Source organism: Schistocerca cancellata, chromosome 10 (assembly GCF_023864275.1).
Source record: "Schistocerca cancellata isolate TAMUIC-IGC-003103 chromosome 10, iqSchCanc2.1, whole genome shotgun sequence".
Classification (NCBI taxonomy): domain Eukaryota; kingdom Metazoa; phylum Arthropoda; class Insecta; order Orthoptera; family Acrididae; genus Schistocerca; species Schistocerca cancellata.
Window position 1 is genome coordinate 47,619,404 of NC_064635.1, and position 26,105 is coordinate 47,645,508.

A 26,105-nucleotide genomic window follows, 5' to 3' on the forward strand; every position below is an offset into this window, starting at 1 on the left:
ACTTGAAGGTAGAGATAAATATCTTTGATAGTGTAGGTTTCAATAGTCGAAATCATATATGTATTGTAAGTGGTAATGTTCTGTCTGTACTAATGTTTTAGTGATCCAGTGGCAGTGAACTATCAGCACCATTTCAGCCGCAATGTGTGGTCATAGTATATGTTATTGAGATGCCTCCACAGGGAAATACGAGAGTTACCTGGAGCATCATCATTTAATAGCCACATTACCATTCATACCACAGGACACGTGTCTTCCAGCTGCAGAGGTAGGGTTGCCTCCTTCCAGCTGCAGAAGTAGGGTTTCCTGCACAAACGCTGATACGCCTTTTTTGTGACACTTGGAATGATGACTGGTGTTACGGGTGGTCACCAGTAATCCCCAAACACACACTGAGGATGAAACAGTGCTGATGGTTCTCTGCCAACATACCAGGAAAACACTAGTACAGACAGCACATTCCCACTTGCCTGGTGTGTCCTCAATTGTGCTTTCCATCACTCAAACCTACACTGTCAAACATCTTTTATCTCCAGCTGCAAGTGGCTGCACCTCATGGTGTACCACATTTCTGACCATATGTCCAAACAACTTTCTTTGCCCCACAATCCTCTCATTTAGCAAAGTTGGCCTGTATATGCTTTTGAATACATGTATGTGACTGTCTCCAGGAACCCATACCATAAGTGAGTGTATTGTGTATTCTGGTAACACTTTAAATGAGAGTTAGATGCAAGTAAGCTTAAAAAACACACAAAATGTTCAATTTTCAACTTTTAAGAGGGAAATTAATTTAACAAGTCTTAGCATATAAAAATCATTTACAATATATTTAAAGAAATTTGTAGGTCTTGCAAATTCTGTGATTGTTTCAACCATGTATTTCAATTTGTCCTCCAACAGATGGAGCTGATATCTAAAAATTGAAAATTTTCATCCACATTATGTTCATGCTGCACCCAGTAAAATATCACTGAGCATTTTAAGATACAATTTCACAGAGACTGACACATAAATTTTCTACAGCAGACTAAACAAATGTCCGACAGCTGGATTTCTATCTACCCACCACTAAACTATGCTAAGTGTAGCAGAATGAGACAGTGCATGTGAAATCATGCTGCAACAATTATCTGAAATGCATGTTGTGTTTTTATGTCTTAGGCACCCAGTTTTTGAGATGGTGCAATGGTATTAGATATTTGTGCATGTTGTGAAAACCCTAGATCAGAAGATTTACATTTATTTCAAAGGGACGTTTGGAGACGTGCTAGCACAGTAACTGATAACAGTTTGTGTTACAGATTACATTTGGGTTGAGAAAACAAAAATGTGGCACCCTGTGGTCCCACGTCATTACTATTAAGTAAGCAGACACACTTTCAAGATATTCAGACTACAGCAGGTGATTCTGAGTGATTTCTTTGCTCAATCATTTGGATGTCTCATTTCCTTCCTTCCTCTCCTCTTGCTTCCAGCTAAAGCAAAGAGTGCTTAGCAGTATCAGTCTGTTCCCATACAATCATTAGAAGATTTTTGCATCTGTGTTTTATCTATCCAAAGAAAAGCAGTCTCCTGATATCTTAGACCTGGCACAAAATGAAGAGAGAATTCTAGTGTCTAGTAATGTTCATAGTTATTTTCTCTTGTAAATTACTATGACATTAACTGTTGAAAACAGAGGCTAACAAGGCATTTCTTTTTAGGCTTATATGGGGAGTAATACTGATTGGATGAGAGAAGAGAGTGTGCGATATTATGGTAAACAGGTTAATGAGGGAAATTAGATTTTAGGAAAGGAATATGAACATGCAGGTACTGTGAAAGAACAGAATGGGTGCAAATACTGTAAGAAAGCATTGTGTGGAAACAGAGGTTTTGAGAAAAATATTAGTAAGGACACACGGAATGTGCCAAAATTTTTTTGAGTACATATACAGCATTGGGGAACATTTTCATGAGAGCACAAAGGCTGCTAAAAAACAAGTTGGGAGAGTGTATAGATTGCAGTATAATTGTCTGTCCCGTCAAAAACTGTAAGTTCCCAGTGATGCAGACATTGTGGGCAAGGGTTGTGAAGGTGCACACTAAGGAAAAAGGGTGTAGAGGCTATGAATGTTTGCCAAAACTAACGAATACATTGCCTGAAGGCATGCATTTCATGTCTCTCAGTCAATGTCTGGCTGTCTTAGTATCTGATATTTCACCAGTAGGAGTGGCTGGCATTCTCAAAGAATTATCTTTTACTGTTTATGTGGACTGAAGTTAATGTCTTACCTTCCCATTTCCTACCTTCAACCATTGTTCTCTGTAATACAGGAATCCAACATCCATTTAACCTCAGGTTTCCCACTTACTTTTTGAAGTAATTGCCATGCTCTTAGATCTTGATGGCTTTTTGGAAAAAGTGGGTATACTAAATAGTCCTTGAGATTCAGTGAATTTTATACACTGTTCTGCATCATGCTATGCATGCTCACTCATGGCTGATATGAACAACCATCCTGGGTTGCTGCTTAATTTATGTTACTCTTGTTAAGTGAATTTTTCTATCAAAAACTAAAGCTGCAGCAATTGGACAAATAAAGAAGTGGAAGTTCAACTTTATGAATATTACATGCTTGTTGGTTTTGAAAACGCAGAAAGGAAAAGTGACATATTCAAAGTAAATGCTCATCATTTTAGTTTTAACTACAATGCTAAGAATCACCTTTCAATAGGATGCTGCGATTGACAAACCATAATATATTTCATTAGTTATATTTCAAAATTCATGAACAGTTGTGCACTGAAAACATTAAGACCCAGATTTAATCATTCAAAAATACCAGAAAAGTTGATAACTGTTTGTAAATTAATGGCTTTAATCATATTTAAGCATCTCAACAATGGAATATGGTTTTGTACTACTAAAAATTTTGCAAATATCTCATGCTGTTGGCAAATAATGGATGAACAGTTTTTATTTTAAACAATATTGGAATGGCAGAATTGGCTGAGCTCTGTATTGTTTATAAGTGAGTAGAAGGTGCTAACTGTGAATACATTTGTAGTCTTGTCTTGTGCCTGAACAAAAAATAAAAAGGATGTGATCAGAAATGTGTGTCAGGTTACTCATTTGTGACAATGATCTTGGACCAGTTATCCTGCATCAAAGTTATGTAAAGTGTAACTTATTAGTGTTCGAACAGTATCCATTTCCTTCCTGCCATATGGTGACACATTTGGGTTATCTTGCCAAGAAAAATCACCTGCAAGTTAACTCTGTTTAAATATGCAATTGGATTAAGCTATAAAGTGCACAGTATTCAGTAAATTCCTTCTGCTGTTAATGATCCTGTTTGTCCATCACAGATCTGTAGTCTCACTGATTTTTTTGGCTGGTCTGTATACCGTCTTTATACTGTGTTTCTAAAGTATGTAGCTCATAGCCTCTGAATTTTCTTCTTGAAAGATGTTGATATGCTGGGCTTTGGGCACTTTTGCTGGAGTCCATGGAATACCCACTGATCCATAGAATTACAGACTCACCACAGAATTCAGTATCTCAAATTGGCCAAAGAGGGAAAGGGATCCATTAACAGCAGAATTTACAGAATATTACGCATTCATGGAAAATAGTATAATGCAATTACAGGAAGATCATCTAACACTAGACTCGAGGAACACAAATGAATTTACACACAAGGGGCAGATTGAGAAATTGGCTGTGGCTGAGCATAAATTCAGTGATGCAGAACACTGCAAAAATCTCACAGAAACTCATGTCTTATTTGCGAGAAGGAACTGCTAGGCTTCCACACTCCGAGTGACTTCAGTCCGCCACAAGCAATGGAGGATAACTTCTTTGAGATAACCATTGCTGATGAAATGTGAAATTTTGAATCGAATAGTCGTCAGAGAAAGAACCTAAAACAGACGCTGTCAGGCAAGACATCAATAAATGCCCTAGACAGCATTAGTGATTACATAAAACTTGCTTTGTGACTCACTCAAATTCTGAAGGTAAACGGGATAAAATATGAGGAGCAACAAAGTTATTTACAATCTGCACGAAGAACATACTGCAATTATGAGAGTCAAAGGATGTAAAAGAGAAGCAGTAACTCAGAAACGAGTGAAGCACTGTTGTATCCTGTCACCAATGATATTCAATCTGTTAATTGGGCAGCAGTAAAGAAATCAAGATTTTATTTGGAAAGGGAATTAAAGATCAAGGTGGAAGAAAGAGAAACTTTCAGACTTGCCAATGACACTATGCTAATGTCAAGGATGGTAAAGCATACGTAAGAACAGCTGAATGGAACAGACAGTGTCTTGATAGGAGTGTGTAATATGAACTTCAACAAACGTAAAACCAGTGTAATGGAATGTAGTCAAATTAAATGCAGCAGTCACGCAATGGTGACTATAGGAAGTGTGATAGCTGACTATAGGAAGTGAGATACTAAAAATAGTAGATAAATTTTGCTATTAGGACAGCAGAATAAGTGACAATTGCTGAAGTAGAGGAGATATTAAATACACACTGGCAATAGCAAGAAAAGCGGTTTCAAAAAAGAGAAATTTTTTAATATCTAATATAAATTTGTGTGCTACAAAATCTTTTCTGAAGGTATTTGTCTGCAGCATTTTGTGTTTGTGTGTGTGTGTGTGTGTGTGTGTGTGTGTGTGTGTGTGTGTGTGTGTTTGTTTTTCTTTTTTTGGGCGGGGGGTGGAGAATTGTAGGACATCAAGACTTAAAAATTGTTGTAGACTCAGGTAGTTAAACACAGATGACATTTGCATATGATAGATTAGTGTGGACAGCTTCATCAAACAGGCCTTGGAGCTTGAAAGTGACACCAACAAGAACTTTCCGAGTGCTCTGAAAACAAGAAAAGTTCATAGAATGAGGAAATTTGAGGCAAGATGACACTGATGGAGAGAGAAGAATGTGGTGACTGCACGATACAAAAATTCGATTCTCATTTGCGAGTCGTCAGCACTCGAGTGCACATGTTGGCCCCGGCAGTACCTGGAGGCGATGCCGTGGTGATACTGTGGCTGGTGCTGGGGTGTGGCCGACTGCACGATGCCCGCGTGGCCAAAGTCCCCCGTGGAGCTCCAGCGCTTGGACAGTGCCAGGCTGGACGCAGTGGGCGACGCGCGCCCCCGCGGGGGCGGTTGAGGCTGCTGTGGCGGAGGCACCTGCTGCGGGGGTGGAGACGTGGGCACTGGCGAAGCACTGCTCGAGCTGGGGCTGTCAGAGTGCAGGGATCCCGTCGACTGGTAGTGCACTGCACGCCTGTAGACAGAGAAATGCCATCTTCCCAAAAACGAGTCCAGTACGCCTAACCACTGCACCACTTTGTTTGGTACAGAGAGGGTGAAAGATATTGGGGAACCAAAACAATACATACGGTTTCACTTGTAGCTGAAATCCTACCAAAAATGCATCATGCCCGTGATCACAAAGACGCAACAGAGACAGGTAGAATTGGGTACCTACCAGAGTTCAATATTAAGTCCCATACTCTTCCCAGTTTGTGTCAATGATGGGTTATCAATCTTGTCACACTATATTACCATGTACATTGATGATCTGCTGTTATATTTGAGTGCAAAACCAATCAACTTGACGAGTCCTCTCATCGAGAAGTCACACGAAGATTCCAGTGATTATTTCATGACCTCTCACTGTGTTTCCTCCTTGACGCAGCAACCCGAGTGAACTGATAATTACTAGAAAGTGCTTTCAGCTTTCTACTGATCATCCAGCAGACATCACGTGAAGTGATCTATCACAGAAGTGCAATTTTTGTGTTGTTGAATTATTGTGAAACTCTCTATAAAAAAAAGACTTTTGCATTTATTTTGAACCTTACTGTAACTTTTTTTGCAGTCACAGAAGCCTTTTTTAAAAGCAGTTTTTCTTTCTGTAGTCTTACTTTGCTGACTGTTTGGACAGACCTAATGCAGTAGTAGCAGAAAACACCGTCACCCTTTTCTTCATAAGTAGCCATGGATAAGACAGAAACCATTCCAATTTATGAGATATTACATTCCTTCACAGAAATTTGTGACAGGGCAGGACGGGACAGAATGAACTTGGAGTGACACAATGTTTAACATTGTCTGACAAGTAGTAGCTTCAAGGATGCAACAGTTTGATTCACTCATAAGCAGTAATTGCTGTCAACTAGAATACTAATTGTATTTCTGCTGGCATACAGCATAATTTTTAATGCTGGTTCTGCATATGGAAAATGAACATCTCTAGTGAATTTGGGGGAGCAGAATCCGTATCTCACTGTCCCCCTCCCCTCTTCAAAACTTTGATATGGGGGTGGAGGACATATCATTGTTCCACATAGTCCACCTTTGCATATAACATTTGGGGCTCAGTTTTTGTCACTTTTTCATGTAGTTTCTCTAGTTACTTATACTAATAAATGGCTAACATGGTTCACACAGCACAGTGCCAGTTACAGGTTGCCTTCTAATGGCTACCATGAGCAACAAAAATTTGATTTTCAATATTTCATATACTTACTGACCGAATTAAAAAAATTGAAATGGCCATAATATGATTATTATGAAGAATAAAGTTATGTCAAAGATTTAACACAATAAATCCAGTAATACAGTTAGAAAATGTTTGTCTACATCTATATTTATACTCTTTAAACCACAGTGAGGTGCATGGCAGAGGGCACATCACATTGGACCAGTTATTAGGGCTTCTTCTTGTTCCACTCACATATGAAGTGCCTTATCTCAGGATCCCCTTGTGAGCAATAGATAGGGGGTTGTAGTATATACCTAAGAGTCATCATTTAAAGCTGGTTAACAAACATTCTAGGGACACTGTACGTGTCTTCACGAGTCTGCCAGTTCAGATCCTTCAGTATTTCTGCAACATTCTCCCACAGATTAAACAAACCTGTGACCATTTGTGCTGCCCTTCTTTGAATATGTTTACTATATATGTTCAATACCACTATTAGTCCTGTTTGGTATAGGTTCCACATATTTGAGCAATATGCAACGATGGGTTGCAAGAGTGACTTATAAGCCATCTCCTTTGCAGACTGATTGCAGTTCCCCAGTATTCTACCAATAAACCAAAGTCTACCACCTGCTTTACCCAAGACCGAGCCTATGTGATCATCCCATTTCGTATGACTACAAAGCATTACACCCATTATTGTACGCGTTCACTGATTTCAAAAGTACTCATTGATATTATGATCATAGGATACCACGTTTTTTAGTTTTGTGAAGGGCACAATTTTTCAATTCTAAACACTGAGAGCAAGTTACCAATCCAAAATGAGATTTTCACTCTGCAGCGGAGTGTGCACTGATATGAAACTTCCTGGCAGATTAAAACTGTGTGCAGGACCGAGACTCAAACTTGGGACCTTTGCCTTTTGCGGGCAAGTGCTCTACCAACTGAGCTACCCAAGCACGACTCGTGTCCCGTCCTCACAGCTTTACTTCTGCCAGTATCTCGTCTCCTACCTTCCAAACTTTACAGAAGCTCTCCTGCGAACCTTGCAGAACTAGCACTCCTGAAAGAAAGGAAATTGCGGAGACGTGGCTTAGCCACAGCCTGGGGGATGTTCCCAGAATGAGATTTTCACTCTGGAGCGGAGTGTACGCTGATATGAAACTTCCTGACAGATTAAAACTGTGTGCCGGACCGAGACTCGAACTTGGGATCTTTGCATTTCGCAGCCAATCTTGTACCACTTTGAAATCTTATCACGATATTACTCTGTATGTTGTGATGCAACCTAACTCTTAGCGTGGAAATTACCAAGACCACAGTCATGCTTTGTTTGAGAATGAGCACACTTAGTGACTCCCAACAAATTTTGGAAAGAACTTCAAATCTTTACTCAACCTTTCACGAGGACACTCCCCACAAATTTATGTTTGTGCAAACTTCAGCATCAGACATGAGGTTTTAATTTATTACTTCTTTACCGTCAAATCTGTTCGCAACACATTCTGCAGATAGTATCTACATATACCACTGATCGTACTCCAACATTGTATCATTCTATGACGTATCTTTCATAAAATTTTACGTCATTAACAAATGAGACATGTGAAAAGACAGTTTTTGCTTGAAATGGGGCGCAAATTACCTACGCTATAATCATCCAGTGTTCGATGATGAGAGCATTTAAACATCAAAGGCTATTTCAAACCTTATCGAAACTACTTCTCGCCCACCTGCTGAACACCAAATATGAGATCTATTCAAAAAAGTTCCGAAACTTTGTCCACAAAATTTTTCTGTGCTTATCTTTCACTTATTGTGCATGGTCTCCTTCGAAATACTCTCCATAATTTATCCACTGCTCCCAACGCCATTTCTACTTCCAGAAGCAATCTTGGTACGCCTGTGAATTTTCTTTTATCTCGTCTGTCATTGAAATCTTCGTCCTTTGAACAAGGTTTTCAACTTTGAAAATAAACAAAAGTCCGGGAGAATACGGAGGATGGGGCAGCACAGTGATTTCATTTCTTCTGCAATAGTCACGCACCGTTGTTGTGGTCTTCAGTCCTGAGACTGGTTTGATGCAGCTCTCCATGCTACTCTATCCTGTGCTTCATCATCTCCAGTACCTACTGCAACCTACATCCTTCTGAATCTGCTTAGTGTATGCACCTCTTGGTCTCCCTCTACGATTTTTACCCTCCACGCTGCCCTCCAATGCTAAATTTGTGATCCCTTGATGTCTCAGAACATGTCCTACCAACCGATCCCTTCTCCTAATCAAGTTGTGCCACAAATTTCTCTTCTCCCCAATTCTATTCAATACCTCCTCATCAGTTATGTGATCTACCCATCTAATCTTCAGCATTCTTCTGTAGCACCACATTTCGAAAGCTTCTATTCTCTTCTCGTCCGAACTATTTATCGTCCATGTTTCACTTCCATACATGGCTACACTCCATACAAATACTTTCAGAAATGACTTCCTGACACTTAAATCTATACTCGATGTTAACAAATTTCTCTTCTTCAGAAACGCTTTCCTTGCCATTGCCAGTCTACATTTTATATCCTCTCTACTTCGACCATCATCAGTTATTTTGCTCCCCAAATAGCAAAACTCCTTTACTACTTTAAGTGACTCATTTCCTAATCTAAATCCCTCAGCATCACGCGATTTAATTCGACTTCATTCCATTATCCTCGTTTTGCTTTTGTTGATGTTCCTCTTATATCCTCCTTTCAAGACACTGTCCATTCCGTTCAACTGCTCTTCCAAGTCCTTTTCTGTCTCTGACAGAATTACAATGTCATCGGCGAACCTCACGAGTTTTTATTTCTTCTCCATGGATTTTAATACATACTCCGAACTTTTCTTTTGTTTCCTTTACTGCTTGCTCAATATACAGATTGAATAACATGGGGGAGAGGCTACAACCCTGTCTCACTCCGTTCCCAACCACTGCTTCTCTTTCATGTCCCTCGACTCATAACTGCCATCTGGTTTATGTACAAATTGTAAATAGCCTTTCGCTCCCTGTATTTTACCCCTGCCACCTTTAGAATTTGAAAGAGAGTATTCCAGTCAACATTGTCAAAACCTTCTCTAAGTCTACAAATGCTAGAAATGTAGGTTTGCCTTCCCTTAATCTTTCTTCTAAGGTAAGTCATAGGGTCAGTTTTGCCTCACGTGTTCCAATATTTCTACGGAATCCAAACTGATCTTCCCAGAGGTCGGCTTCTACCAGTTTTTCCATTCGCCTGTAAAGAATTCGCGTTAGTATTTTGCAGTTGTGACTTATTAAACTGATTGTACGGTAATTTTCGCATCTGTCAACACCTGCTTTATTTGGGATTGGAATTATTATTCTTGTTGAAGTCTGAGGGCATTTCGCCTGTCTCATACATCTTGCTCACCAGATGGTAGAGTTTTGTCAGGACTGGCTCTCCCAAGGCCGTCAGTAGTTCTAATGGAATGTCGCTACTCCCGGGGCCTTGTTTCGACTCAGGTCTTTCAGCGCTCTGTCAAATTCTTCACGCAGTATCTTATCTCCCCTGTCATCCTCATCTACATCCTCTTCCATTTCCACCGGTGTTACCACTGCGGAAATGCTGTTGGCTGAACAATCTAAATTCTAAGGGACTGTGTTGCTGATACAATATAAACACATTCTACGTCAGTGTTCAGAATATACGGAACCGAGGTGATGCAACACTTTTTTTGATGTATGTATGTAACACCTCAAAGCTAAGTACACTTCATTAGTACATCAGTACATCAGCGGGCGGCTGTGGCGTCACAGTGGCTGACTGACCTCTGCGGCAGCGAGGACGGCGCGTAGCTGGAGGCTCGCCGCACGGCGTCGCGGCTGCTGCTGACCGAGCTCGAACCCGCGTCCCCCTGGTTATGGTACTGTGGCTGGCGCAGGCGTGGCGTCGTCGCTGAACCCACGTGGTTCGACGCTCCTGAAACATCAAATACACGCCCGACTCACCACGAGCCTTGCTAACTGCTGCACAAACAGCACTTTCTACCTGGGAATGCAACCTGTGAATAAAAAGTTGCGGCGTTTGTGTAATTTTGCGTGTCGTGTCAGCCCGAGTCACGCAGGTTTACCTTTGTTGACCGGCCGGAGGGGCCGAGTGGTTCTAGGCTCTACAGTCTGGAACCGCGCGACCGCTACGGTCGCAGGTTCGAATCCTGCCTCGGGCATGGATGTGTGTGATGTCCTTAGGTTAGTTAGGTTTAAGAAGTTATAAGTTGTTATTCAATCTGTATATTGAGCAAGCAGTAAAGGAAACAAAAGAAAAATTCGGAATAGGTATTAAAATCCATGGAGAAGAAATAAAAACGTTGAGGTTCGCCGATGACATTGTAATTCTGTCAGAGACAGCAAAGGACTTGGAAGAGCAGTTGAACGGAATGGATGGTGTCTTGAAGGGAGGATATAAGATGAACATCAACAAAAACAAAACGAGGATAATGGAATGTAGTCGAATTAAGTCGGGTGATGTTGTGGGTATTAGATTAGGAAATGAGACACTTAAAGTAGTAAAGGAGTTTTGCTATTTGGGGAGCAAAATAACTGATGATGGTCGAAGTAGAGAGGATATAAAATGTAGACTGGCAATGGCAAGGAAAGCGTTTCTGAAGAAGAGAAATTTGTTAACATCGAGTATAGATTTAAGTGTCAGGAAGTCATTTCTGAAAGTATTTGTATGGAGTGTAGCCATGTATGGAAGTGAAACATGGACGGTAAATAGTTTGGATAAGAAGAGATTAGAAGCTTTCGAAATGTGGTGCTACAGAAGAATGCTGAAGATTAGATGGGTAGGTCACATAACTAATGAGGAAGTATTGAATAGGATTGTGGAGAAGAGAAGTTTGTGGCACAACTTGACCAGAAGAAGGAATCGGTTGGTAGGACATGTTCCGAGGCATCAAGGGATCACAAATTTAGTATTGGAGGGCAGCGTGGAGGGTAAAAATCGTAGGGGGAGACCAAGAGATGAATACACTAAGCAGATTCAGAAGGATGTAGGTTGCAGTAGGTACTGGGAGATGAAGAAGCTTGCACAGGATAGAGTAGCATGGAGAGCTGCATCAAACCAGTCTCAGGACTGAAGACCATTACAACAACAACAACAAGTTGTAGGGGACTGATGACCTCAGATGTAAAGTCTCATAGTGCTCAGAGCCATTTGAACCATTTTTTTCTTTGTTGTGTTGGTGAAGATGTCTGACAAGTATCTATAGGGTATTATTTTGTATGGACGATTTTAAGCGTGCACTGATCAAAATTATTTGGACATCAAGTGGTTGGTTTGTGGGGTTGAAGGGACCAGACTACGAAGACCATCGGTCGGACACCAATTAGTGGACATTAATATGGAGTGTGTACACCCTTTGCCTTTATGACGGGTTCACTTTCACTTTCAATGAATGTCTGCGGGAAAATGGCAGCCCTTTCTTTCTGGAGGGCTGAAACCAGGGTCTGGATGAAGTCAACGTTCTAATTCATCCGAAAGGTGTTCCATTGGGTCTCTGGGCAAGCTAGTCCATTTCAGGAATTTTGTTGTCCACAAACCTACATCTACATGTATACTCTGCAAATCACATGTAAGTGCCTGGCAGAGGGTTCATCGAACCACCTTCACAATTCTCTATTATTCCAATCCCGTATAGCGCGCGGAAAGAATGAATACCTGTATCTTTCGGTACGAGCTCTGATTTCCCTTATTTTGTCTAGGTGGTCGTTCCTCCCTTAAGTCGGTGTCAACAAAATATTTTCGCATTCGGAGGAGAAAGTTGGTGATTGGAATTTCGTGAGAAGATTCCGTCGTAACGAAAAACGCCTTTCTTTTAATGATTTCCATCCCAAACCCTGTATCATTTCTGTGACACTCTCTCCCATATTTTGCGATAATACAAAACGTGCTGCCTTTCTTTGAACTTTTTCGATGTACTCCGTCAGTCCTATCTGGTAAGGATCCCACACTGCGCAGCAGTATTCTAAAATAGGATGGAGAAGCGTAGCGTAGGCAGTCTCCTTAGTAGGTCTGTTACATTTTCTAAGTGTCCTTCCAATAAAACGCAGTCTTTGGTTTGCCTTCCCCACAACATTTTCTATGTGTTCCTTCCAATTTAAGTTGTTCGTAATTGTAATACCTAGGCATTTAGTTGAATTTACGGCTTTTAGATTAGACTGATTTATTGTGTAACCGAAGTTTAACGAGTTACTTTTAGCACTCACGTGGATGACGTCACACTTTTCGTTATTTAGGGTCAACTGCCACTTTTCGCACCATTCCGACATTTCTTCAAATGGCTCTCAGCAGTATGGGACTCAACCTCTGAGGTCGTCAGTCCCCTATAACTTAAAACTACTTGAACCTAACTAACCTAAGGACATCACACACATGCGTGCCCGAGGCAGGATTCGAACCTGCGGCCGTAGCGGTCGCGGGGTTCCAGACTGTAGCGTCTAGAACCGCTCGGCCTCACCAGCCGGCCCGACATTTCTTCTAAATCGTTTTGCAGTTTGTTTTGATCTTCTGATGACTTTATTAATCGATAAACGACAATCTCATCTGCAAACAATCGAAAACGGCTGCTCAGATTGTCTCCCAAATCGTTTATATAGATAAGGAACAGCAAAGGGCCTATAACACTACCTTGGGGAACGCCTGACATCACTTCTGTTTTACTCCAAGACTTCCCGTCAATTATTACGAACTGTGACCTCTCTGACAGGAAATCGCAAATCCAGTCACATAACTGAGACGATATTCCAGAAGCACGCAATTTTACTACGAGCCGCTTGTGTCGTACAGTGTCAAAAGCCTTCCGGAAATCCAGGAATACGGAATCGATCTGAAATCCCTTGTCAATAGCACTCTGCACTTTATGTGAATGAAGAGCTAGTTGTGTTTCACAGGAACGTTTTCTAAACCCATGTTGACTGTGTGTCAATAGACGTTTCCTTCGAGGTAATTCATATGTTCGAACACAATAAATGTTCTAACATTCTGCTGCATATAGACGTTAACGATATGGGCCTGTAATTTAGCGTATTACTCCTACCACCTTTCTTGCTGCTTTATGGCTGGTTGCACTGTCATGCTGATATAATCAACCAACCAATCAATATCATCATTATCATCATCATCATCATCATCATCATCATCATCATCATCATCATCATACCATTCTGCATTCACCGCGTCCTTGAATGCAGTAAGAGGACCCACACACTAAACAGGAAAAACACCCCCATGTTGCTGAAACTACCTCCTCTGTACTTCACTACTGGCGCTAATCAAGATGGCATGCAATGTTCTACAGGCATTCGCCAAAGCCGAAACCTTCAATCAGATTGCTACAGGATATAGCACCATGGTGGACAAGCACAGACCTCATCCACGCAGACCTCGAAATGTCAATTGTGGAAAGCCAAATCATCGACTTTTCAACCACACTCAACTCCATACATCCAAGGGCCTCATCCAGCGACCATATCACACCCTTCCAGTCATCCACTGCTCTTTACACCACCTCAAACGTCACTTACGATTGACTATAGAAATGTATGCCATACGAGGATCTGCTCCATCATTACACCCTACTCTGTTTAACCCGCTACGCACAGTCATTGTGCTAGATGGACTATTAGTAGCACTTCGAAACTCAAGAGTGATTCTTTCTATATCTACATCGATACTCCGCAAGCGAACGTACGGTGCGAAGCGGAGGGTACCTTGTACCACTGCTAGCCGTTTCCTTTCCCGTTCCACCCGCAAATAGAGGGAGGGAAAAACGACCGTCTACGAAGTATCTCGAAGGAAACGCTTCATTTCATTGAAACTAGGAACTCTTTGCAGTTGGTAAGTATGTATAGAAATTAGATGTACGCCCTAATTTCCTTCTGCCCTGTCTCTTCATCTCTTCCCCCCCACCCCCGTCTACACTCCTGGAAATTGAAATAAGAACACCGTGAATTCATTGTCCCAGGAAGGGGAAACTTTATTGACACATTCCTGGGGTCAGATACATCACATGATCACACTGACAGAACCACAGGCACATAGACACAGGCAACAGAGCATGCACAATGTCTGCACTAGTACAGTGTATATCCACCTTTCGCAGCAATGCAGGCTGCTATTCTCCCATGGAGACGATCGTAGAGATGCTGGATGTAGTCCTGTGGAACGGCTTGCCATGTCATTTCCACCTGGCGCCTCAGTTGGACCAGCGTTCGTGCTGGACGTGCAGACCGCGTGAGACAACGCTTCATCCAGTCCCAAACATGCTCAATGGGGGACAGATCCGGAGATCTTGCTGGCCAGGGTAGTTGACTTACACCTTCTAGAGCACGTTGGGTGGCACGGGATACGTGCGGACGTGCATTGTCCTGTTGGAACAGCAAGTTCCCTTGCCGGTCTAGGAATGGTAGAACGATGGGTTCGATGACGGTTTGGATGTACCGTGCACTGTTCAGTGTCCCCTCGACGATCACCAGTGGTGTACGTCCAGTGTAGGAGATCGCTCCCCACACCATGATGCCGGGTGTTGGCCCTGTGTGCCTCGGTCGTATGCAGTCCTGATTGTGGCGCTCACCTGCACGGCGCCAAACACGCATACGACCATCATTGGCACCAAGGCAGAAGCGACTCTCATCGCTGAAGACGAGACGTCTCCATTCGTCCCTCCATTCACGCCTGTCGCGACACCACTGGAGGCGGGCTGCACGATGTTGGAGCGTGAGCGGAAGACGGCCTAACGGTGTGCGGGACCGTAGCCCAGCTTCATGGAGACGGTTGCGAATGGTCCTCGCCGATACCCCAGGAGCAACAGTGTCCCTAATTTGCTGGGAAGTGGCGGTGCGGTCCCCTACGTCACTGCGTAGGATCCTACGGTCTTGGCGTGTATCCGTGCGTCGCTGCGGTCCGGTCCCAGGTCGACGGGCACGTGCACCTTCCGCCGACCACTGGCGACAACATCGATGTACTGTGGAGACCTCACGCCCCACGTGTTGAGCAATTCGGCGGTACGTCCACCCGGCCTCCCGCATGCCCACTATACGCCCTCGCTCAAAGTCCGTCAACTGCACATACGGTTCACGTCCACGCTGTCGCGGCATGCTACCAGTGTTAAAGACTGCGATGGAGCTCCGTATGCCACGGCAAACTGGCTGACACTGACGGCGGCGGTGCACAAATGCTGCGCAGCTAGCGCCATTCGACGGCCAACACCGCGGTTCCTGGTGTGTCCGCTGTGCCGTGCGTGTGATCATTGCTTGTACAGCCCTCTCGCAGTGTCCGGAGCAAGTATGGTGGATCTGACACACCGGTGTCAATGTGTTCTTTTTTCCATTTCCTGCGGGAGGGTAGGAGTTACAACGTCATTGTTTCGCATAGTTTTAATGTGCAAACAGGTACGATTACAATGTTCGGGTGATTCACATTCCGTAGTAGTATTCTAATAATTACATGATAAGTCATAAATACTACTTTCCCGTTTTCTATTAAGACTGACTGTGGGGAAGCAAACGGCACACTGTAGGGCACACAATGGTTTAAAATTGTATATAAACAGGAAGAAAATAGTTGGTAAAAACCATGTATCTAACGCATGGGTTCCCAAACTTTTGTCGTCGAAAATGGAAACTGCGTGGCCCCCTTCACAATAATACTACTATATCACCTACAGCAAGCACATCATCTCATTGTCTTGCGAGGGGGACGGGTAGGAAGGGGTTAACAGGGAAAATAGAAAGGACTTGGTGAGGAAAAGTGATCTTGAAAGGGGAGATGCTTATGTATTAATTTCTCTCTCGGCATGGCCAACATAAAGGCGGCTTGTGCGCTTTGTACCGATCAGCCACTACGGTGTAAATACCACAGGGAAGTAACATGGATTGGTGAAGACTCATTAGTAGAACCCCAACTTCCATGCACTATCACATCTTACACATGCGTGTATTCATGAACTACCACAAGACCAGAATTGCACTATGAAGCAAAAAAATATGCAATATCAAAATTCAGTTTCAGTTTTACATCAACTTCACTTTGGCAATTACTTTTTACAGGGTGTTTAAAAAATGACCGGTATATTTGAAACGGCAATAAAAACTAAACGAGCAGCGATAGAAATACACCGTTTGTTGCAATATGCTTGGGACAACAGTACATTTTCAGGCAGACAAACTTTCGAAATTACAGTAGTTACAATTTTCAACAACAGATGGCGCTGCGGTCTGGGAAACTCTATAGTACGATATTTTCCACATATCCACCATGCGTAGCAATAATATGGCGTAGTCTCTGAATGAAATTACCCAAGACCTTTGACAACGTGTCTGGCGGAATGGCTTCACATGCAGATGAGATGTACTGCTTCAGCTGTTCAATTGTTTCTGGATTCTGGCGGTACACCTGGTCTTTCAAGTGTCCCCACAGAAAGAAGTCACAGGGGTTCATGTCTGGCGAATAGGGAGGCCAATCCACGCCGCCTCCTGTATGTTTCGGATAGCCCAAAGCAATCACACGATCATCGAAATATTCATTCAGGAAATTAAAGACGTCGGCCGTGCGATGTGGCCGGGCACCGTCTTGCATAAACCACGAGGTGTTCACAGTGTCGTCTAAGGCAGTTTGTACCGCCACAAATTCACGAAGAATGTCCAGATAACGTGATGCAGTAATCGTTTCGGATCTGAAAAATGGGCCAATGATTCCTTTGGAAGAAATGGCGGCCCAGACCAGTACTTTTTGAGGATGCAGGGACGATGGGACTGCAACATGGGGCTTTTCGGTTCCCCATATGCGCCAGTTCTGTTTATTGACGAAGCCGTCCAGGTAAAAATAAGCTTCGTCAGTAAACCAAATGCTGCCCACATGCATATCGCCGTCATCAATCCTGTGCACTATATCGTTAGCGAATGTCTCTCGTGCAGCAATGGTAGCGGCGCTGAGGGGTTGCCGCGTTTGAATTTTGTACGGATAGAGGTGTAAACTCTGGCGCATGAGACGATACGTGGACGTTGGCGTCATTTGGACCGCAGCTGCAACACGGCGAACGGAAACCCGAGGCCGCTGTCGGATCACCTGCTGCACTAGCTGCGCGTTGCCCTCTGTGGTTGCCGTACGCGGTCGCCCTACCTTTCCAGCACGTTCATCCGTCACGTTCCCAGTCCGTTGAAATTTTTCGAACAGATCCTTTATTGTATCGCTTTTCGGTCCTTTGGTTACATTAAACCTCCGTTGAAAACTTCGTCTTGTTGCAACAACACTGTGTTCTAGGCGGTGGAATTCCAACACCAGAAAAATCCTCTGTTCTAAGGAATAAACCATGTTGTCTACAGCACACTTGCACGTTGTGAACAGCACACGCTTACAGCAGAAAGACGACGTACAGAATGGCGCACCCACAGACTGCGTTGTCTTCTGTATCTTTCACATCACTTGCAGCGCCATCTGTTGTTGAAAATTGTAACTACTGTAATTTCGAAAGTTTGTCTGCCTGAAAATGTACTGTTGTCCCAAGCATATTGCAACAAACGGTGTATTTCTATCGCTGTTCGTTTAGTTTTTATTGCCGTTTCAAATATGCCGGTCATTTTTGAAACACCCTATAGCTTAACGTTGGCGGACTGGCACCAATTCTCTTCAGTAAGAAGTGCGCGCACCTGTGGTTTGGCAGCACCGATGTGAAGCCGAGTCAACATTCCCCCCCTCTCACGAACCACCATACGAAACTCCATACACACTATGTGATCAAAAGTATCCGGACACCTGGCTGAAAATGACTTACAAGTTCGTGGCGCCCCCCATCGGTAATGCTGGAATTCAATATGGTGTTCACAACTTCCACTCTCAGGGGCATACGTTCAATCAGGTGCTGGAAGGTTTCTCGGGGAATGGCAGCCCATTCTCCACGGACTGCTGCACTGAGGAGAGATATCGATGTCGGTCGGTGAGGCCTGGCACGAAGTTGGCATTCCAAAACATCCCAAAGGTGTTCTATAGGATTCAGATCATGACTCTGTGCACGCCGGTCGTTTACAGGAATGTTATTGTCGTGTAACCAATCCGCCAAAAGCCGTGCATTATGAACAGGTGAGCGATCGAGTTGAAAGATGCAATCGCCATCCCCGAATTGTTCTTCAACAGAGGGAAGCAAGAAGGTCCTTAAAACATCAATGTAGGCCTGTGCTGTGATAGTGCCACGCAAAATGACAAGGGATGCAAGCCCCCTCCACGAAAAGCACGACCACACCATAACACCACCGCATCCGAATTTTGCTGTTGGCACTACACACGCTGGCAGATGACGTTCACCGGGCATTCTCCATAGCGACACCCTTCCTTCGGATCGCCACATTGTGTACCGTGATTCGTCTCTCCACACAACGTTTTTCCACTGTTCAATCGTCCAATGTTTACGCTCCTTACACCAAGCGAGGCATCGTTAGGCATTTACCGGCGTTATTTGTGGCTTATGAACAGCCGCTCGACCACGAAAGCCAAGTTTTCTCACATCCCGCCTAACTGTCATAATATTTGCAGTGGGTCCTGATGCAATTTGGAATTCATGTGTGATGGTCTGGACAGAGGTCTGCCTACTACACATTACGACCCTCTTCAAGTGTCGGCGGTGTTTGTCAGTCGACAGACGAGGTCGGTCTGTTGGCTTTTGTGCTGTTCGTGCCCCTTCACGTTTCCACTTCACTATGAGATCGGAAACAGAGGACCTAGGGATGTTCAGGAGTGTGGAAATCTCGTGTGCAGTCGTATGACACAAGTGACAACCAATCACCTGACCACGTACGAAATCCGTGAGTTCCGCGGGGCGCGCCCCATTCTGCTCTCTCACGATGTCTAATGACTACTGAGGTCGCTGATACGGAATACCTGGCAGCACAATGCACTTAATACGGAAAACGTATGTTTTTTGGGGTGTCCGGATACTTTTGATCATATAGTGTATACAAAACTATCATCCAACCCATGTTGTATGGATGCTCATCATGGGGAATCTCCGTCATTTCTAGGTCCCCAGTTCCATACCATACCACGGTGAATCACGAGTAAATCAAATAAAAGACCGCTGCAAGTACTATAAAAACGATGTCCAAAACTCGTCTTAAACACACATGGTGGACAATCACACACCTCATTCACGCACAACCCTAAATGCCCAATGTGGAATGCCAAATCATCGAGACGACTTTTCGACAAGGTAGACCGGCTCGGACCTACTCCGAAAAAACTACAATACCTAGCAACAGTTGAACCAGCAACATGGCACAGAGTTCCCATGGTAATCTTAAGGGACAAGTAAACCATGCTCAACAAAAATCAACAACGAGAAAACACTCTCATACCAGGAGTGAGTTCCTAAAGGACCTAAATCAGCGCGTAAACACCCTCAAAATAAATGGTGTCCCCAGTAAGAAACCTAATCCACACGCATTTAAGGTAAGCCACTAAGTAAAATTGCGTTTACAACAACAATGTCCGTTCTTAAAAATTGTTTCCTCTCTTCATTTTGGGGCAACGTCTCATTATGCAACAGTGGTAAGTGCGATGAGTTCATTTCACAGTTCTACACAAATTTATGCTGATGTTCACGCGTCCATTGGAACGTGTGCGGCAGTGTGTTACAGTACGAACAATTCAAGTTCGTGTTTCATCTCAAGGGCGTACAGAGACCGAGAGAGTACCACTGTCGCTACGGTGAGGGGCGTCGTGAGAGGGGAACATTTATCTGTCTTTGGTTCGGAACTGCCAAGCGAAGAGTTTACGTGCATCGTACCAAAAAGCTGCAGTGGTATAAATTTGACACGGAAGAAACACAGATCTGAGATTGCGCGTTATACAAAGACGGTCGTCTTCAAATGTGTTACATCTACGAAGGAACCTGAAACTGTTTTAAAGGTGTTGTAACACTAAGCAATTACGTAGCAGAGAAAAACTACATTTCAAAAACGTCTTGAGCATTTCAGGTGATGTCAGATAACCTTATATAAGTGCATTTATTACCGTTCCGACTTGTTCTGAAATGCCACGGGAAGAACAACTAAACATGTGCACACTGTAAAATTTGCTTCCCTCGACCACTTTCCTCTGTGGGTGACAAGAAAACATGCTTGCTTTGTCGACTGTCGTCTTAGCTTAGACACTGGAAGAAAATGTTTTAGGACTATTGTGTTGTATTTCACACACGTCTATGAAACAAAGCCTTCCAAAAATTGCGAAAGTTTTTCGGTTCTAAAATAATAATTAGTTCAACCAAATTTTCATAAATTTTATATAATCTTCAATTTGGTCATAATTAACGTGAGAAAAGAGAGTACCCATTATGCCTATGCAATATCTCCACTAAACATAAGAAATTAAATAAAAAATTCTTCGACATGCATTTATTCCCTAAATTGGTCAATACAGGCATTTGCACGGACATTCGGGCTCTACTCATTACCGAGATAGTCACTTTCTAATGCGGCGTTTGATTAGTAGCAAATATTGTGAAAATAAGTAAGCCTATCGGAATACATCGCAATTAACAGAAAAAATGGCGACTGCTGATAGGTCGGTGAGGCTACGAGCGGTCTGAAACAGAAGACAGCTCAGACAAACTGTTTCGAATAGGGGCGATACTGGACGACCGAACTACGGTCTGTCGCAACTAAACGCGCGGCTAAGGGTAATAAGAGCAACAAAAAAAAAATCATTAACTTTGTATTACAAACATTTAATTGCAGACATATACGATTTGCCTCCTTGAGGCGTCTTGTCATGGCCCGCGTCGCTCTCCCCGTCGGAGGTTCGAGTCCTCCCTCGGGCGTGTGTGTGTGTGTGTGTGTGTGTGTGTGTGTGTGTGTGTGTGTGTGTGTGTGTGTGTGTGTGTGTGTGTGGTCATTAGCGTAAGTTAGTTTACATTAGATTAAGTAGTGTGTCTTGCATATTTTTGCAAAGATTTTCAATTCTTGGTTGCGTACGAGAAAGTGCACAACTTAAACCACTAGCAATATTGAGTTTGCTTCTGTAATTCGTTTTCATTGCTGGGACTACTGTAACCCCTTTTCGCACAAATAAGTGTTTGAAAATGATAAGTTCAGTTCCGGTGTTTGCTTTGCTATGCTGGGATTTTACCCAAAATAATGACTTATCCGTCTTCTCAAAGTCATATGTGACTGCAGAATCGTTTTTAATTTCGATTGCTTATTCTCGCAGTGTTTCCGACAGCACATCTGTGTCAACGTGCAAAGCATCTGTTGCCAATCTGCAAATATTATCATCACATGAACTAGGGAAGTAGTGTTTCAATTCGTCAGTTAGATGCTGAAAGTGATTTGATGCTTTATTCGGTATCAGGTTGCTTAAAGACCTCCATAAGGAGTGGTTCTTCCAGGATTCCAAATAATTTGGCAAAACAGTAATACTTGCAGGCTACAATTTTACGTTTCCAGAGTTGCAACTTACCAGTATAAGCTGTGATGGCATCTCGATAAAAAAAATTATGTTCAAATTTCCACCTTGCTATTTCAAGCTCAGAGAGTTCAATGAATCGAAAATATTTGATAGGTAAGCCAATAGAACTTTAACACTTGGCTTTCGTAGTTCCACACACAACTGTTTGGTTTTGAATTTCCAAGAACTGAATCACTTCATCTCTAAGTTAAAATAATCTAGCTATTTCCTTTTGAGAACCAGCGTACTTCCGTATGAAATAGCATTTTTTTTGTTATGTTCCCAAATCTTCGTAAAGGGGCGTTAAAAGGCGAGTATTTAACGCACTCTTTTCAACATGATTCACAATTTTAAGAGTTCGTTTGGAAGTGTCTTAGTTGCCAAGGCCCGACGGCGTATAACACAGTGAAATTCACGATGTAATTTACCAATTTGACTGGAAGAATAGTCGTATGGAATTCATCATTTAAGGGAGAGAGCCACAATTGTAGCTCTTTTATATCGTAAGATGGCATTGTCTTGTATATGTGTATAATCAGTTTAAATAAAACTTAAACTTTGCATGTGACTCATTTTTTATTACGGTAAAAGTAAAGGTCGCCCAACATATCTTAAGCCCCCCCTCCTTGAGGTTTTTCTGTATCCGCCACTCCAGTGAATTGAAATAACATTGGGATTCTTTTCTTTGACCATCCGCACGCATTCTGAGCGAGGTCCAAGCATTGACGGGGAATCGCCGATCAGTTTTTGTCACGATAGTTCATATTTGCAAAAGAATTCATACATCGCTGTATATAGCTTTTGAAGTAGTCATTAGCTATATATAAAACAGCACCTAATTTTTAATAGCTTCGTTTTAACGAAAACTAACAGTCGACAACAATTTGCAATGTCTGTACTCTCGTCTACGTGTATTGCGAAAAATTCTAAATCTTTCACGGCCTGCACTACCTGACTTCTTATGTGTTCGGCCATATCATCAAACCGACGCTTCACAGTGTTGTCAGAATCTGGTCTTTGAGAAAATTTTTGTTTACTTTCCGGTCCAAGAACAATATCAGCTGCTTTCAACAAACAGGGTTTGACAAGTGTTTCTCCGACAATATGACTTCTCTTAGCCTTACCGATGAGTAGTGATAGGTCATCGGAACCTAGGATCGCTTTCTCAGAAGGCTGTGCAATGGATCCAGTACTATATAACTTTATACGTTTCAAACTAGCACATTTAGCAGCAAAAAACACCATAGGCTTACCTTTTAAAGGGCTATGTTTAGTCGACAAATGCCGTTAGAGATGATAAGGTCTCTTGGCATCGTTGCTTTATAACGAATAACTATTCCACAAATATCGTTCGAGTCGACAAGGTGTCAATGGCATCACTGCTCAACACTTCATAACAGATAACACATTGCGGCTGATCGACACCATTATTTTGTAGAGGAACGAAACCGTATTTAATGTAATCTTCACTGTACTTGCGTTCCTTCGACAAATTCATGAGGAAGTAAAGAAAGAAACACCTTAAAAAACAGTTTCACAAGTCGAAAGTTCACTTTCACATCAAACTATAAACGACTAAACTGCTTGCTTGATCGATTGTGACTAACAACTCGAGGGCCAACGCTGCTTAGAAACAAAGCCACTACCGACAACAATTACTATATCGTTGAAGCTGTGAGAAATCCTCTACAGATGACGGTTGGCACGATGTGTACCGAATCAGGCCGACTTGCGACGATCGGTCATGTTTTCGCACGTCTACCATACTCCTACACTACGAATTCTAGCAGTCGGACTGGCTACGGTCAGTTACTGCGTTTACATTCAGGCTGATGATCTAAGACGAAAATGAATCTCAGAGTACACGGGAAATACTCAATTGTTCTATACCCCGTTGAGAAGCAGGCTCCAATGATTAAGTGATTGAAAAAAGTATTTGTTCAGTAAGGAGAAATTACGATCCCTGCCGCATTCAGGCAATGAAGAATTCATCGGCGACAAATGAAAATCTGCGCCAAGGCCGGGAGTCGACCCCGGGTCTCCTGCTTACAAAGCAGTTGCGTTAACCATCTATCTGGTTGGACACAACTGCATGTACTACCCAAGCACGCTTCCTACCTCAAACCAAATCCCCACTTGCTGCACACTACCCAAGTAGCATCTCGTAGCCCTTTTTTTCCACTTTTTCTTGTCGCATCACGCGTAGTCCCGCTCCAGATAGGGAGGAGAGTGCTCTGTACTGAATGATCGTATTAGTCTTCTGGGCACATCTACAGGGTACGGAAAATAAAACTGGCCAGGAGAACGGAGTTCTAAGCTACGAAGAAACGCAGCAGAGCAATGGAAATACAGTACTACTATAGCAGATGTTGAAAGTGACCACCATTCATCTTGTAACGGAACTGAAATGATGGTGGGCTGACAGTAATTTGGAGCCCGCGCGTCGGAAACGGGCGCGCTTGTGTGAGACTGCCAGGGAGTGCACCCTGATGCCATCTATTGGCGAAACTGGGAATTAGCGCTACCTGTCAGACAATGCACTAAGCTCTCAGAGTCAAATGTATTCTTTTTCTTGGTAATTATAAGTAATTACTGTATAATTTAATGTTGTAAAGCGCTAGTAGTAAATTATTATGACTGGTATGGACTCCAGGGTAGTAAATATAAATATTCTTAAATACGAAATGATTTCGGTAAAAAGGTGGTAGGGGAACGCCCCCACTCTTGGTGATACGAGTGTAGCTAGGGGTAGCTGGAGACACAGGGACTGAACAATGGAATGGCCTGGGGAGTGTTGACGTGATCGGACGTGCGTAACTGTGCTCACGCAAAAGTGATTGTGCAACAGCGAAGAGGCGAATATCGTCGCCTTTTTTGGAGTAAAACGCGACGAATGGTTGTTGAAGCCGCCTCTATGCCACTGGGGCTGATTGTAAGAGTTCCTGCGCCCAGAATTTATGGCGGACGTGCAGTAGCTTATACGAGTGCTACAGCTCGTAGTTCCAGCCGCCATTAAGGGCATGAGGCGTGAAGAGCTGCGTTAGCCACCGGCATCTCACCACCAGCACTGACACGTCTACCCAAGGCAAGACTGCTTGCAATTGTTAAGTCGAACTTTGTATACATGTAAAAGGAGAATACCAGTTTTCTTTTATGCAAGTGCAGAGGACAGAATATAGTAATGAGTAAAAATTACGACGCATGTTGTTCATTGTAAAGTGTAGTAACCTCAAACATAGTATAGTGAAATCAGACTGAGGCCACCATCGCCTCTTTCATTTACAATTCTTTTGGTTGTAGAATACTTTAGCGTATAAGAATGTTGAAAAGAGCAATGGTCACACCAGAATGAGTCGCCTATTTACAGTTACTTAAATTTTTCTGAGCAACCTTTCAAGTAAAGTCACTTAATTGATTCTGTATCAATGGTCCAAAGAGTAATATCCAAAATCATTAAATAAATTGAAGGATAGAATTTTGTTAACCGAAGTTGCATAACCTGTCTTGGTAGTAATTACCAAGCCACCTCACAGAAATTGAGAGAGTATTTGCTTTGTAGAATCATCTAGAATGATCAGAAATAGTAATATTCAGAATTAAGTTTAAATTCAACTCAAGCCATTTCACTTTGAAACGAGCCCAAAAATTGATTTATTCTTTTGCTGCTTCAGAGCTGGCGACCGTAGTTATAAGTATTTTCAGGAGGATTCGACGGTAAGTCTGCTGCTCTCGTCGTGCTGATAGGATTATCCACTGCTGCTAGCAGTGGTGATTGGATACATAAGCTCACTACCAAGTTAAGTGGGTCAGGTAGGCAGTGTTACCGTGTGAACTGTAGGGCACTGTAGGCCGTGGATCGAACCCGTTCAATCATCACAGCTCTTAGGGAAGTAGTCCGGTTAGGAGTGTACTATTCATTAGGTAAATACTGGCGAGTAACGGTCAAAAATGTAAACGCAAGTGAATTTAGCAAGGTCCACGTAGCACCTAGTTAATGTGGTGCAATGGCGAGGGTAGGAGTGGAGTAAAAGTGAGCTGAGCTTGTGGCAGCTGTGCTGGATTCAAATATTAACTACGTGAATTCACTACTGCCTCTTACCATTGGGACTGAGCTATTTACAGTTAAAATACG

General features: G+C 42.8%; 1 protein-coding gene across 7 annotated transcripts in view; it reads right to left on the bottom strand.

Annotated features, from left to right (window-relative positions):
• Window positions 1-26,105, bottom strand: part of LOC126106309 (echinoderm microtubule-associated protein-like 2) — a 790,720-nt gene that overhangs the window by 114,222 nt on the left and 650,393 nt on the right. For all 7 annotated transcript variants that reach the window (XM_049912530.1, XM_049912534.1, XM_049912533.1 and 4 more), the window contains 2 exons: window positions 10,309-10,459; window positions 5,018-5,287 (listed from right to left, as the gene is read on the bottom strand). In XM_049912530.1, coding sequence (XP_049768487.1) covers window positions 5,018-5,287; window positions 10,309-10,459 — 421 coding nt within the window. The remainder of the gene's footprint in view (window positions 1-5,017; window positions 5,288-10,308; window positions 10,460-26,105) is intronic.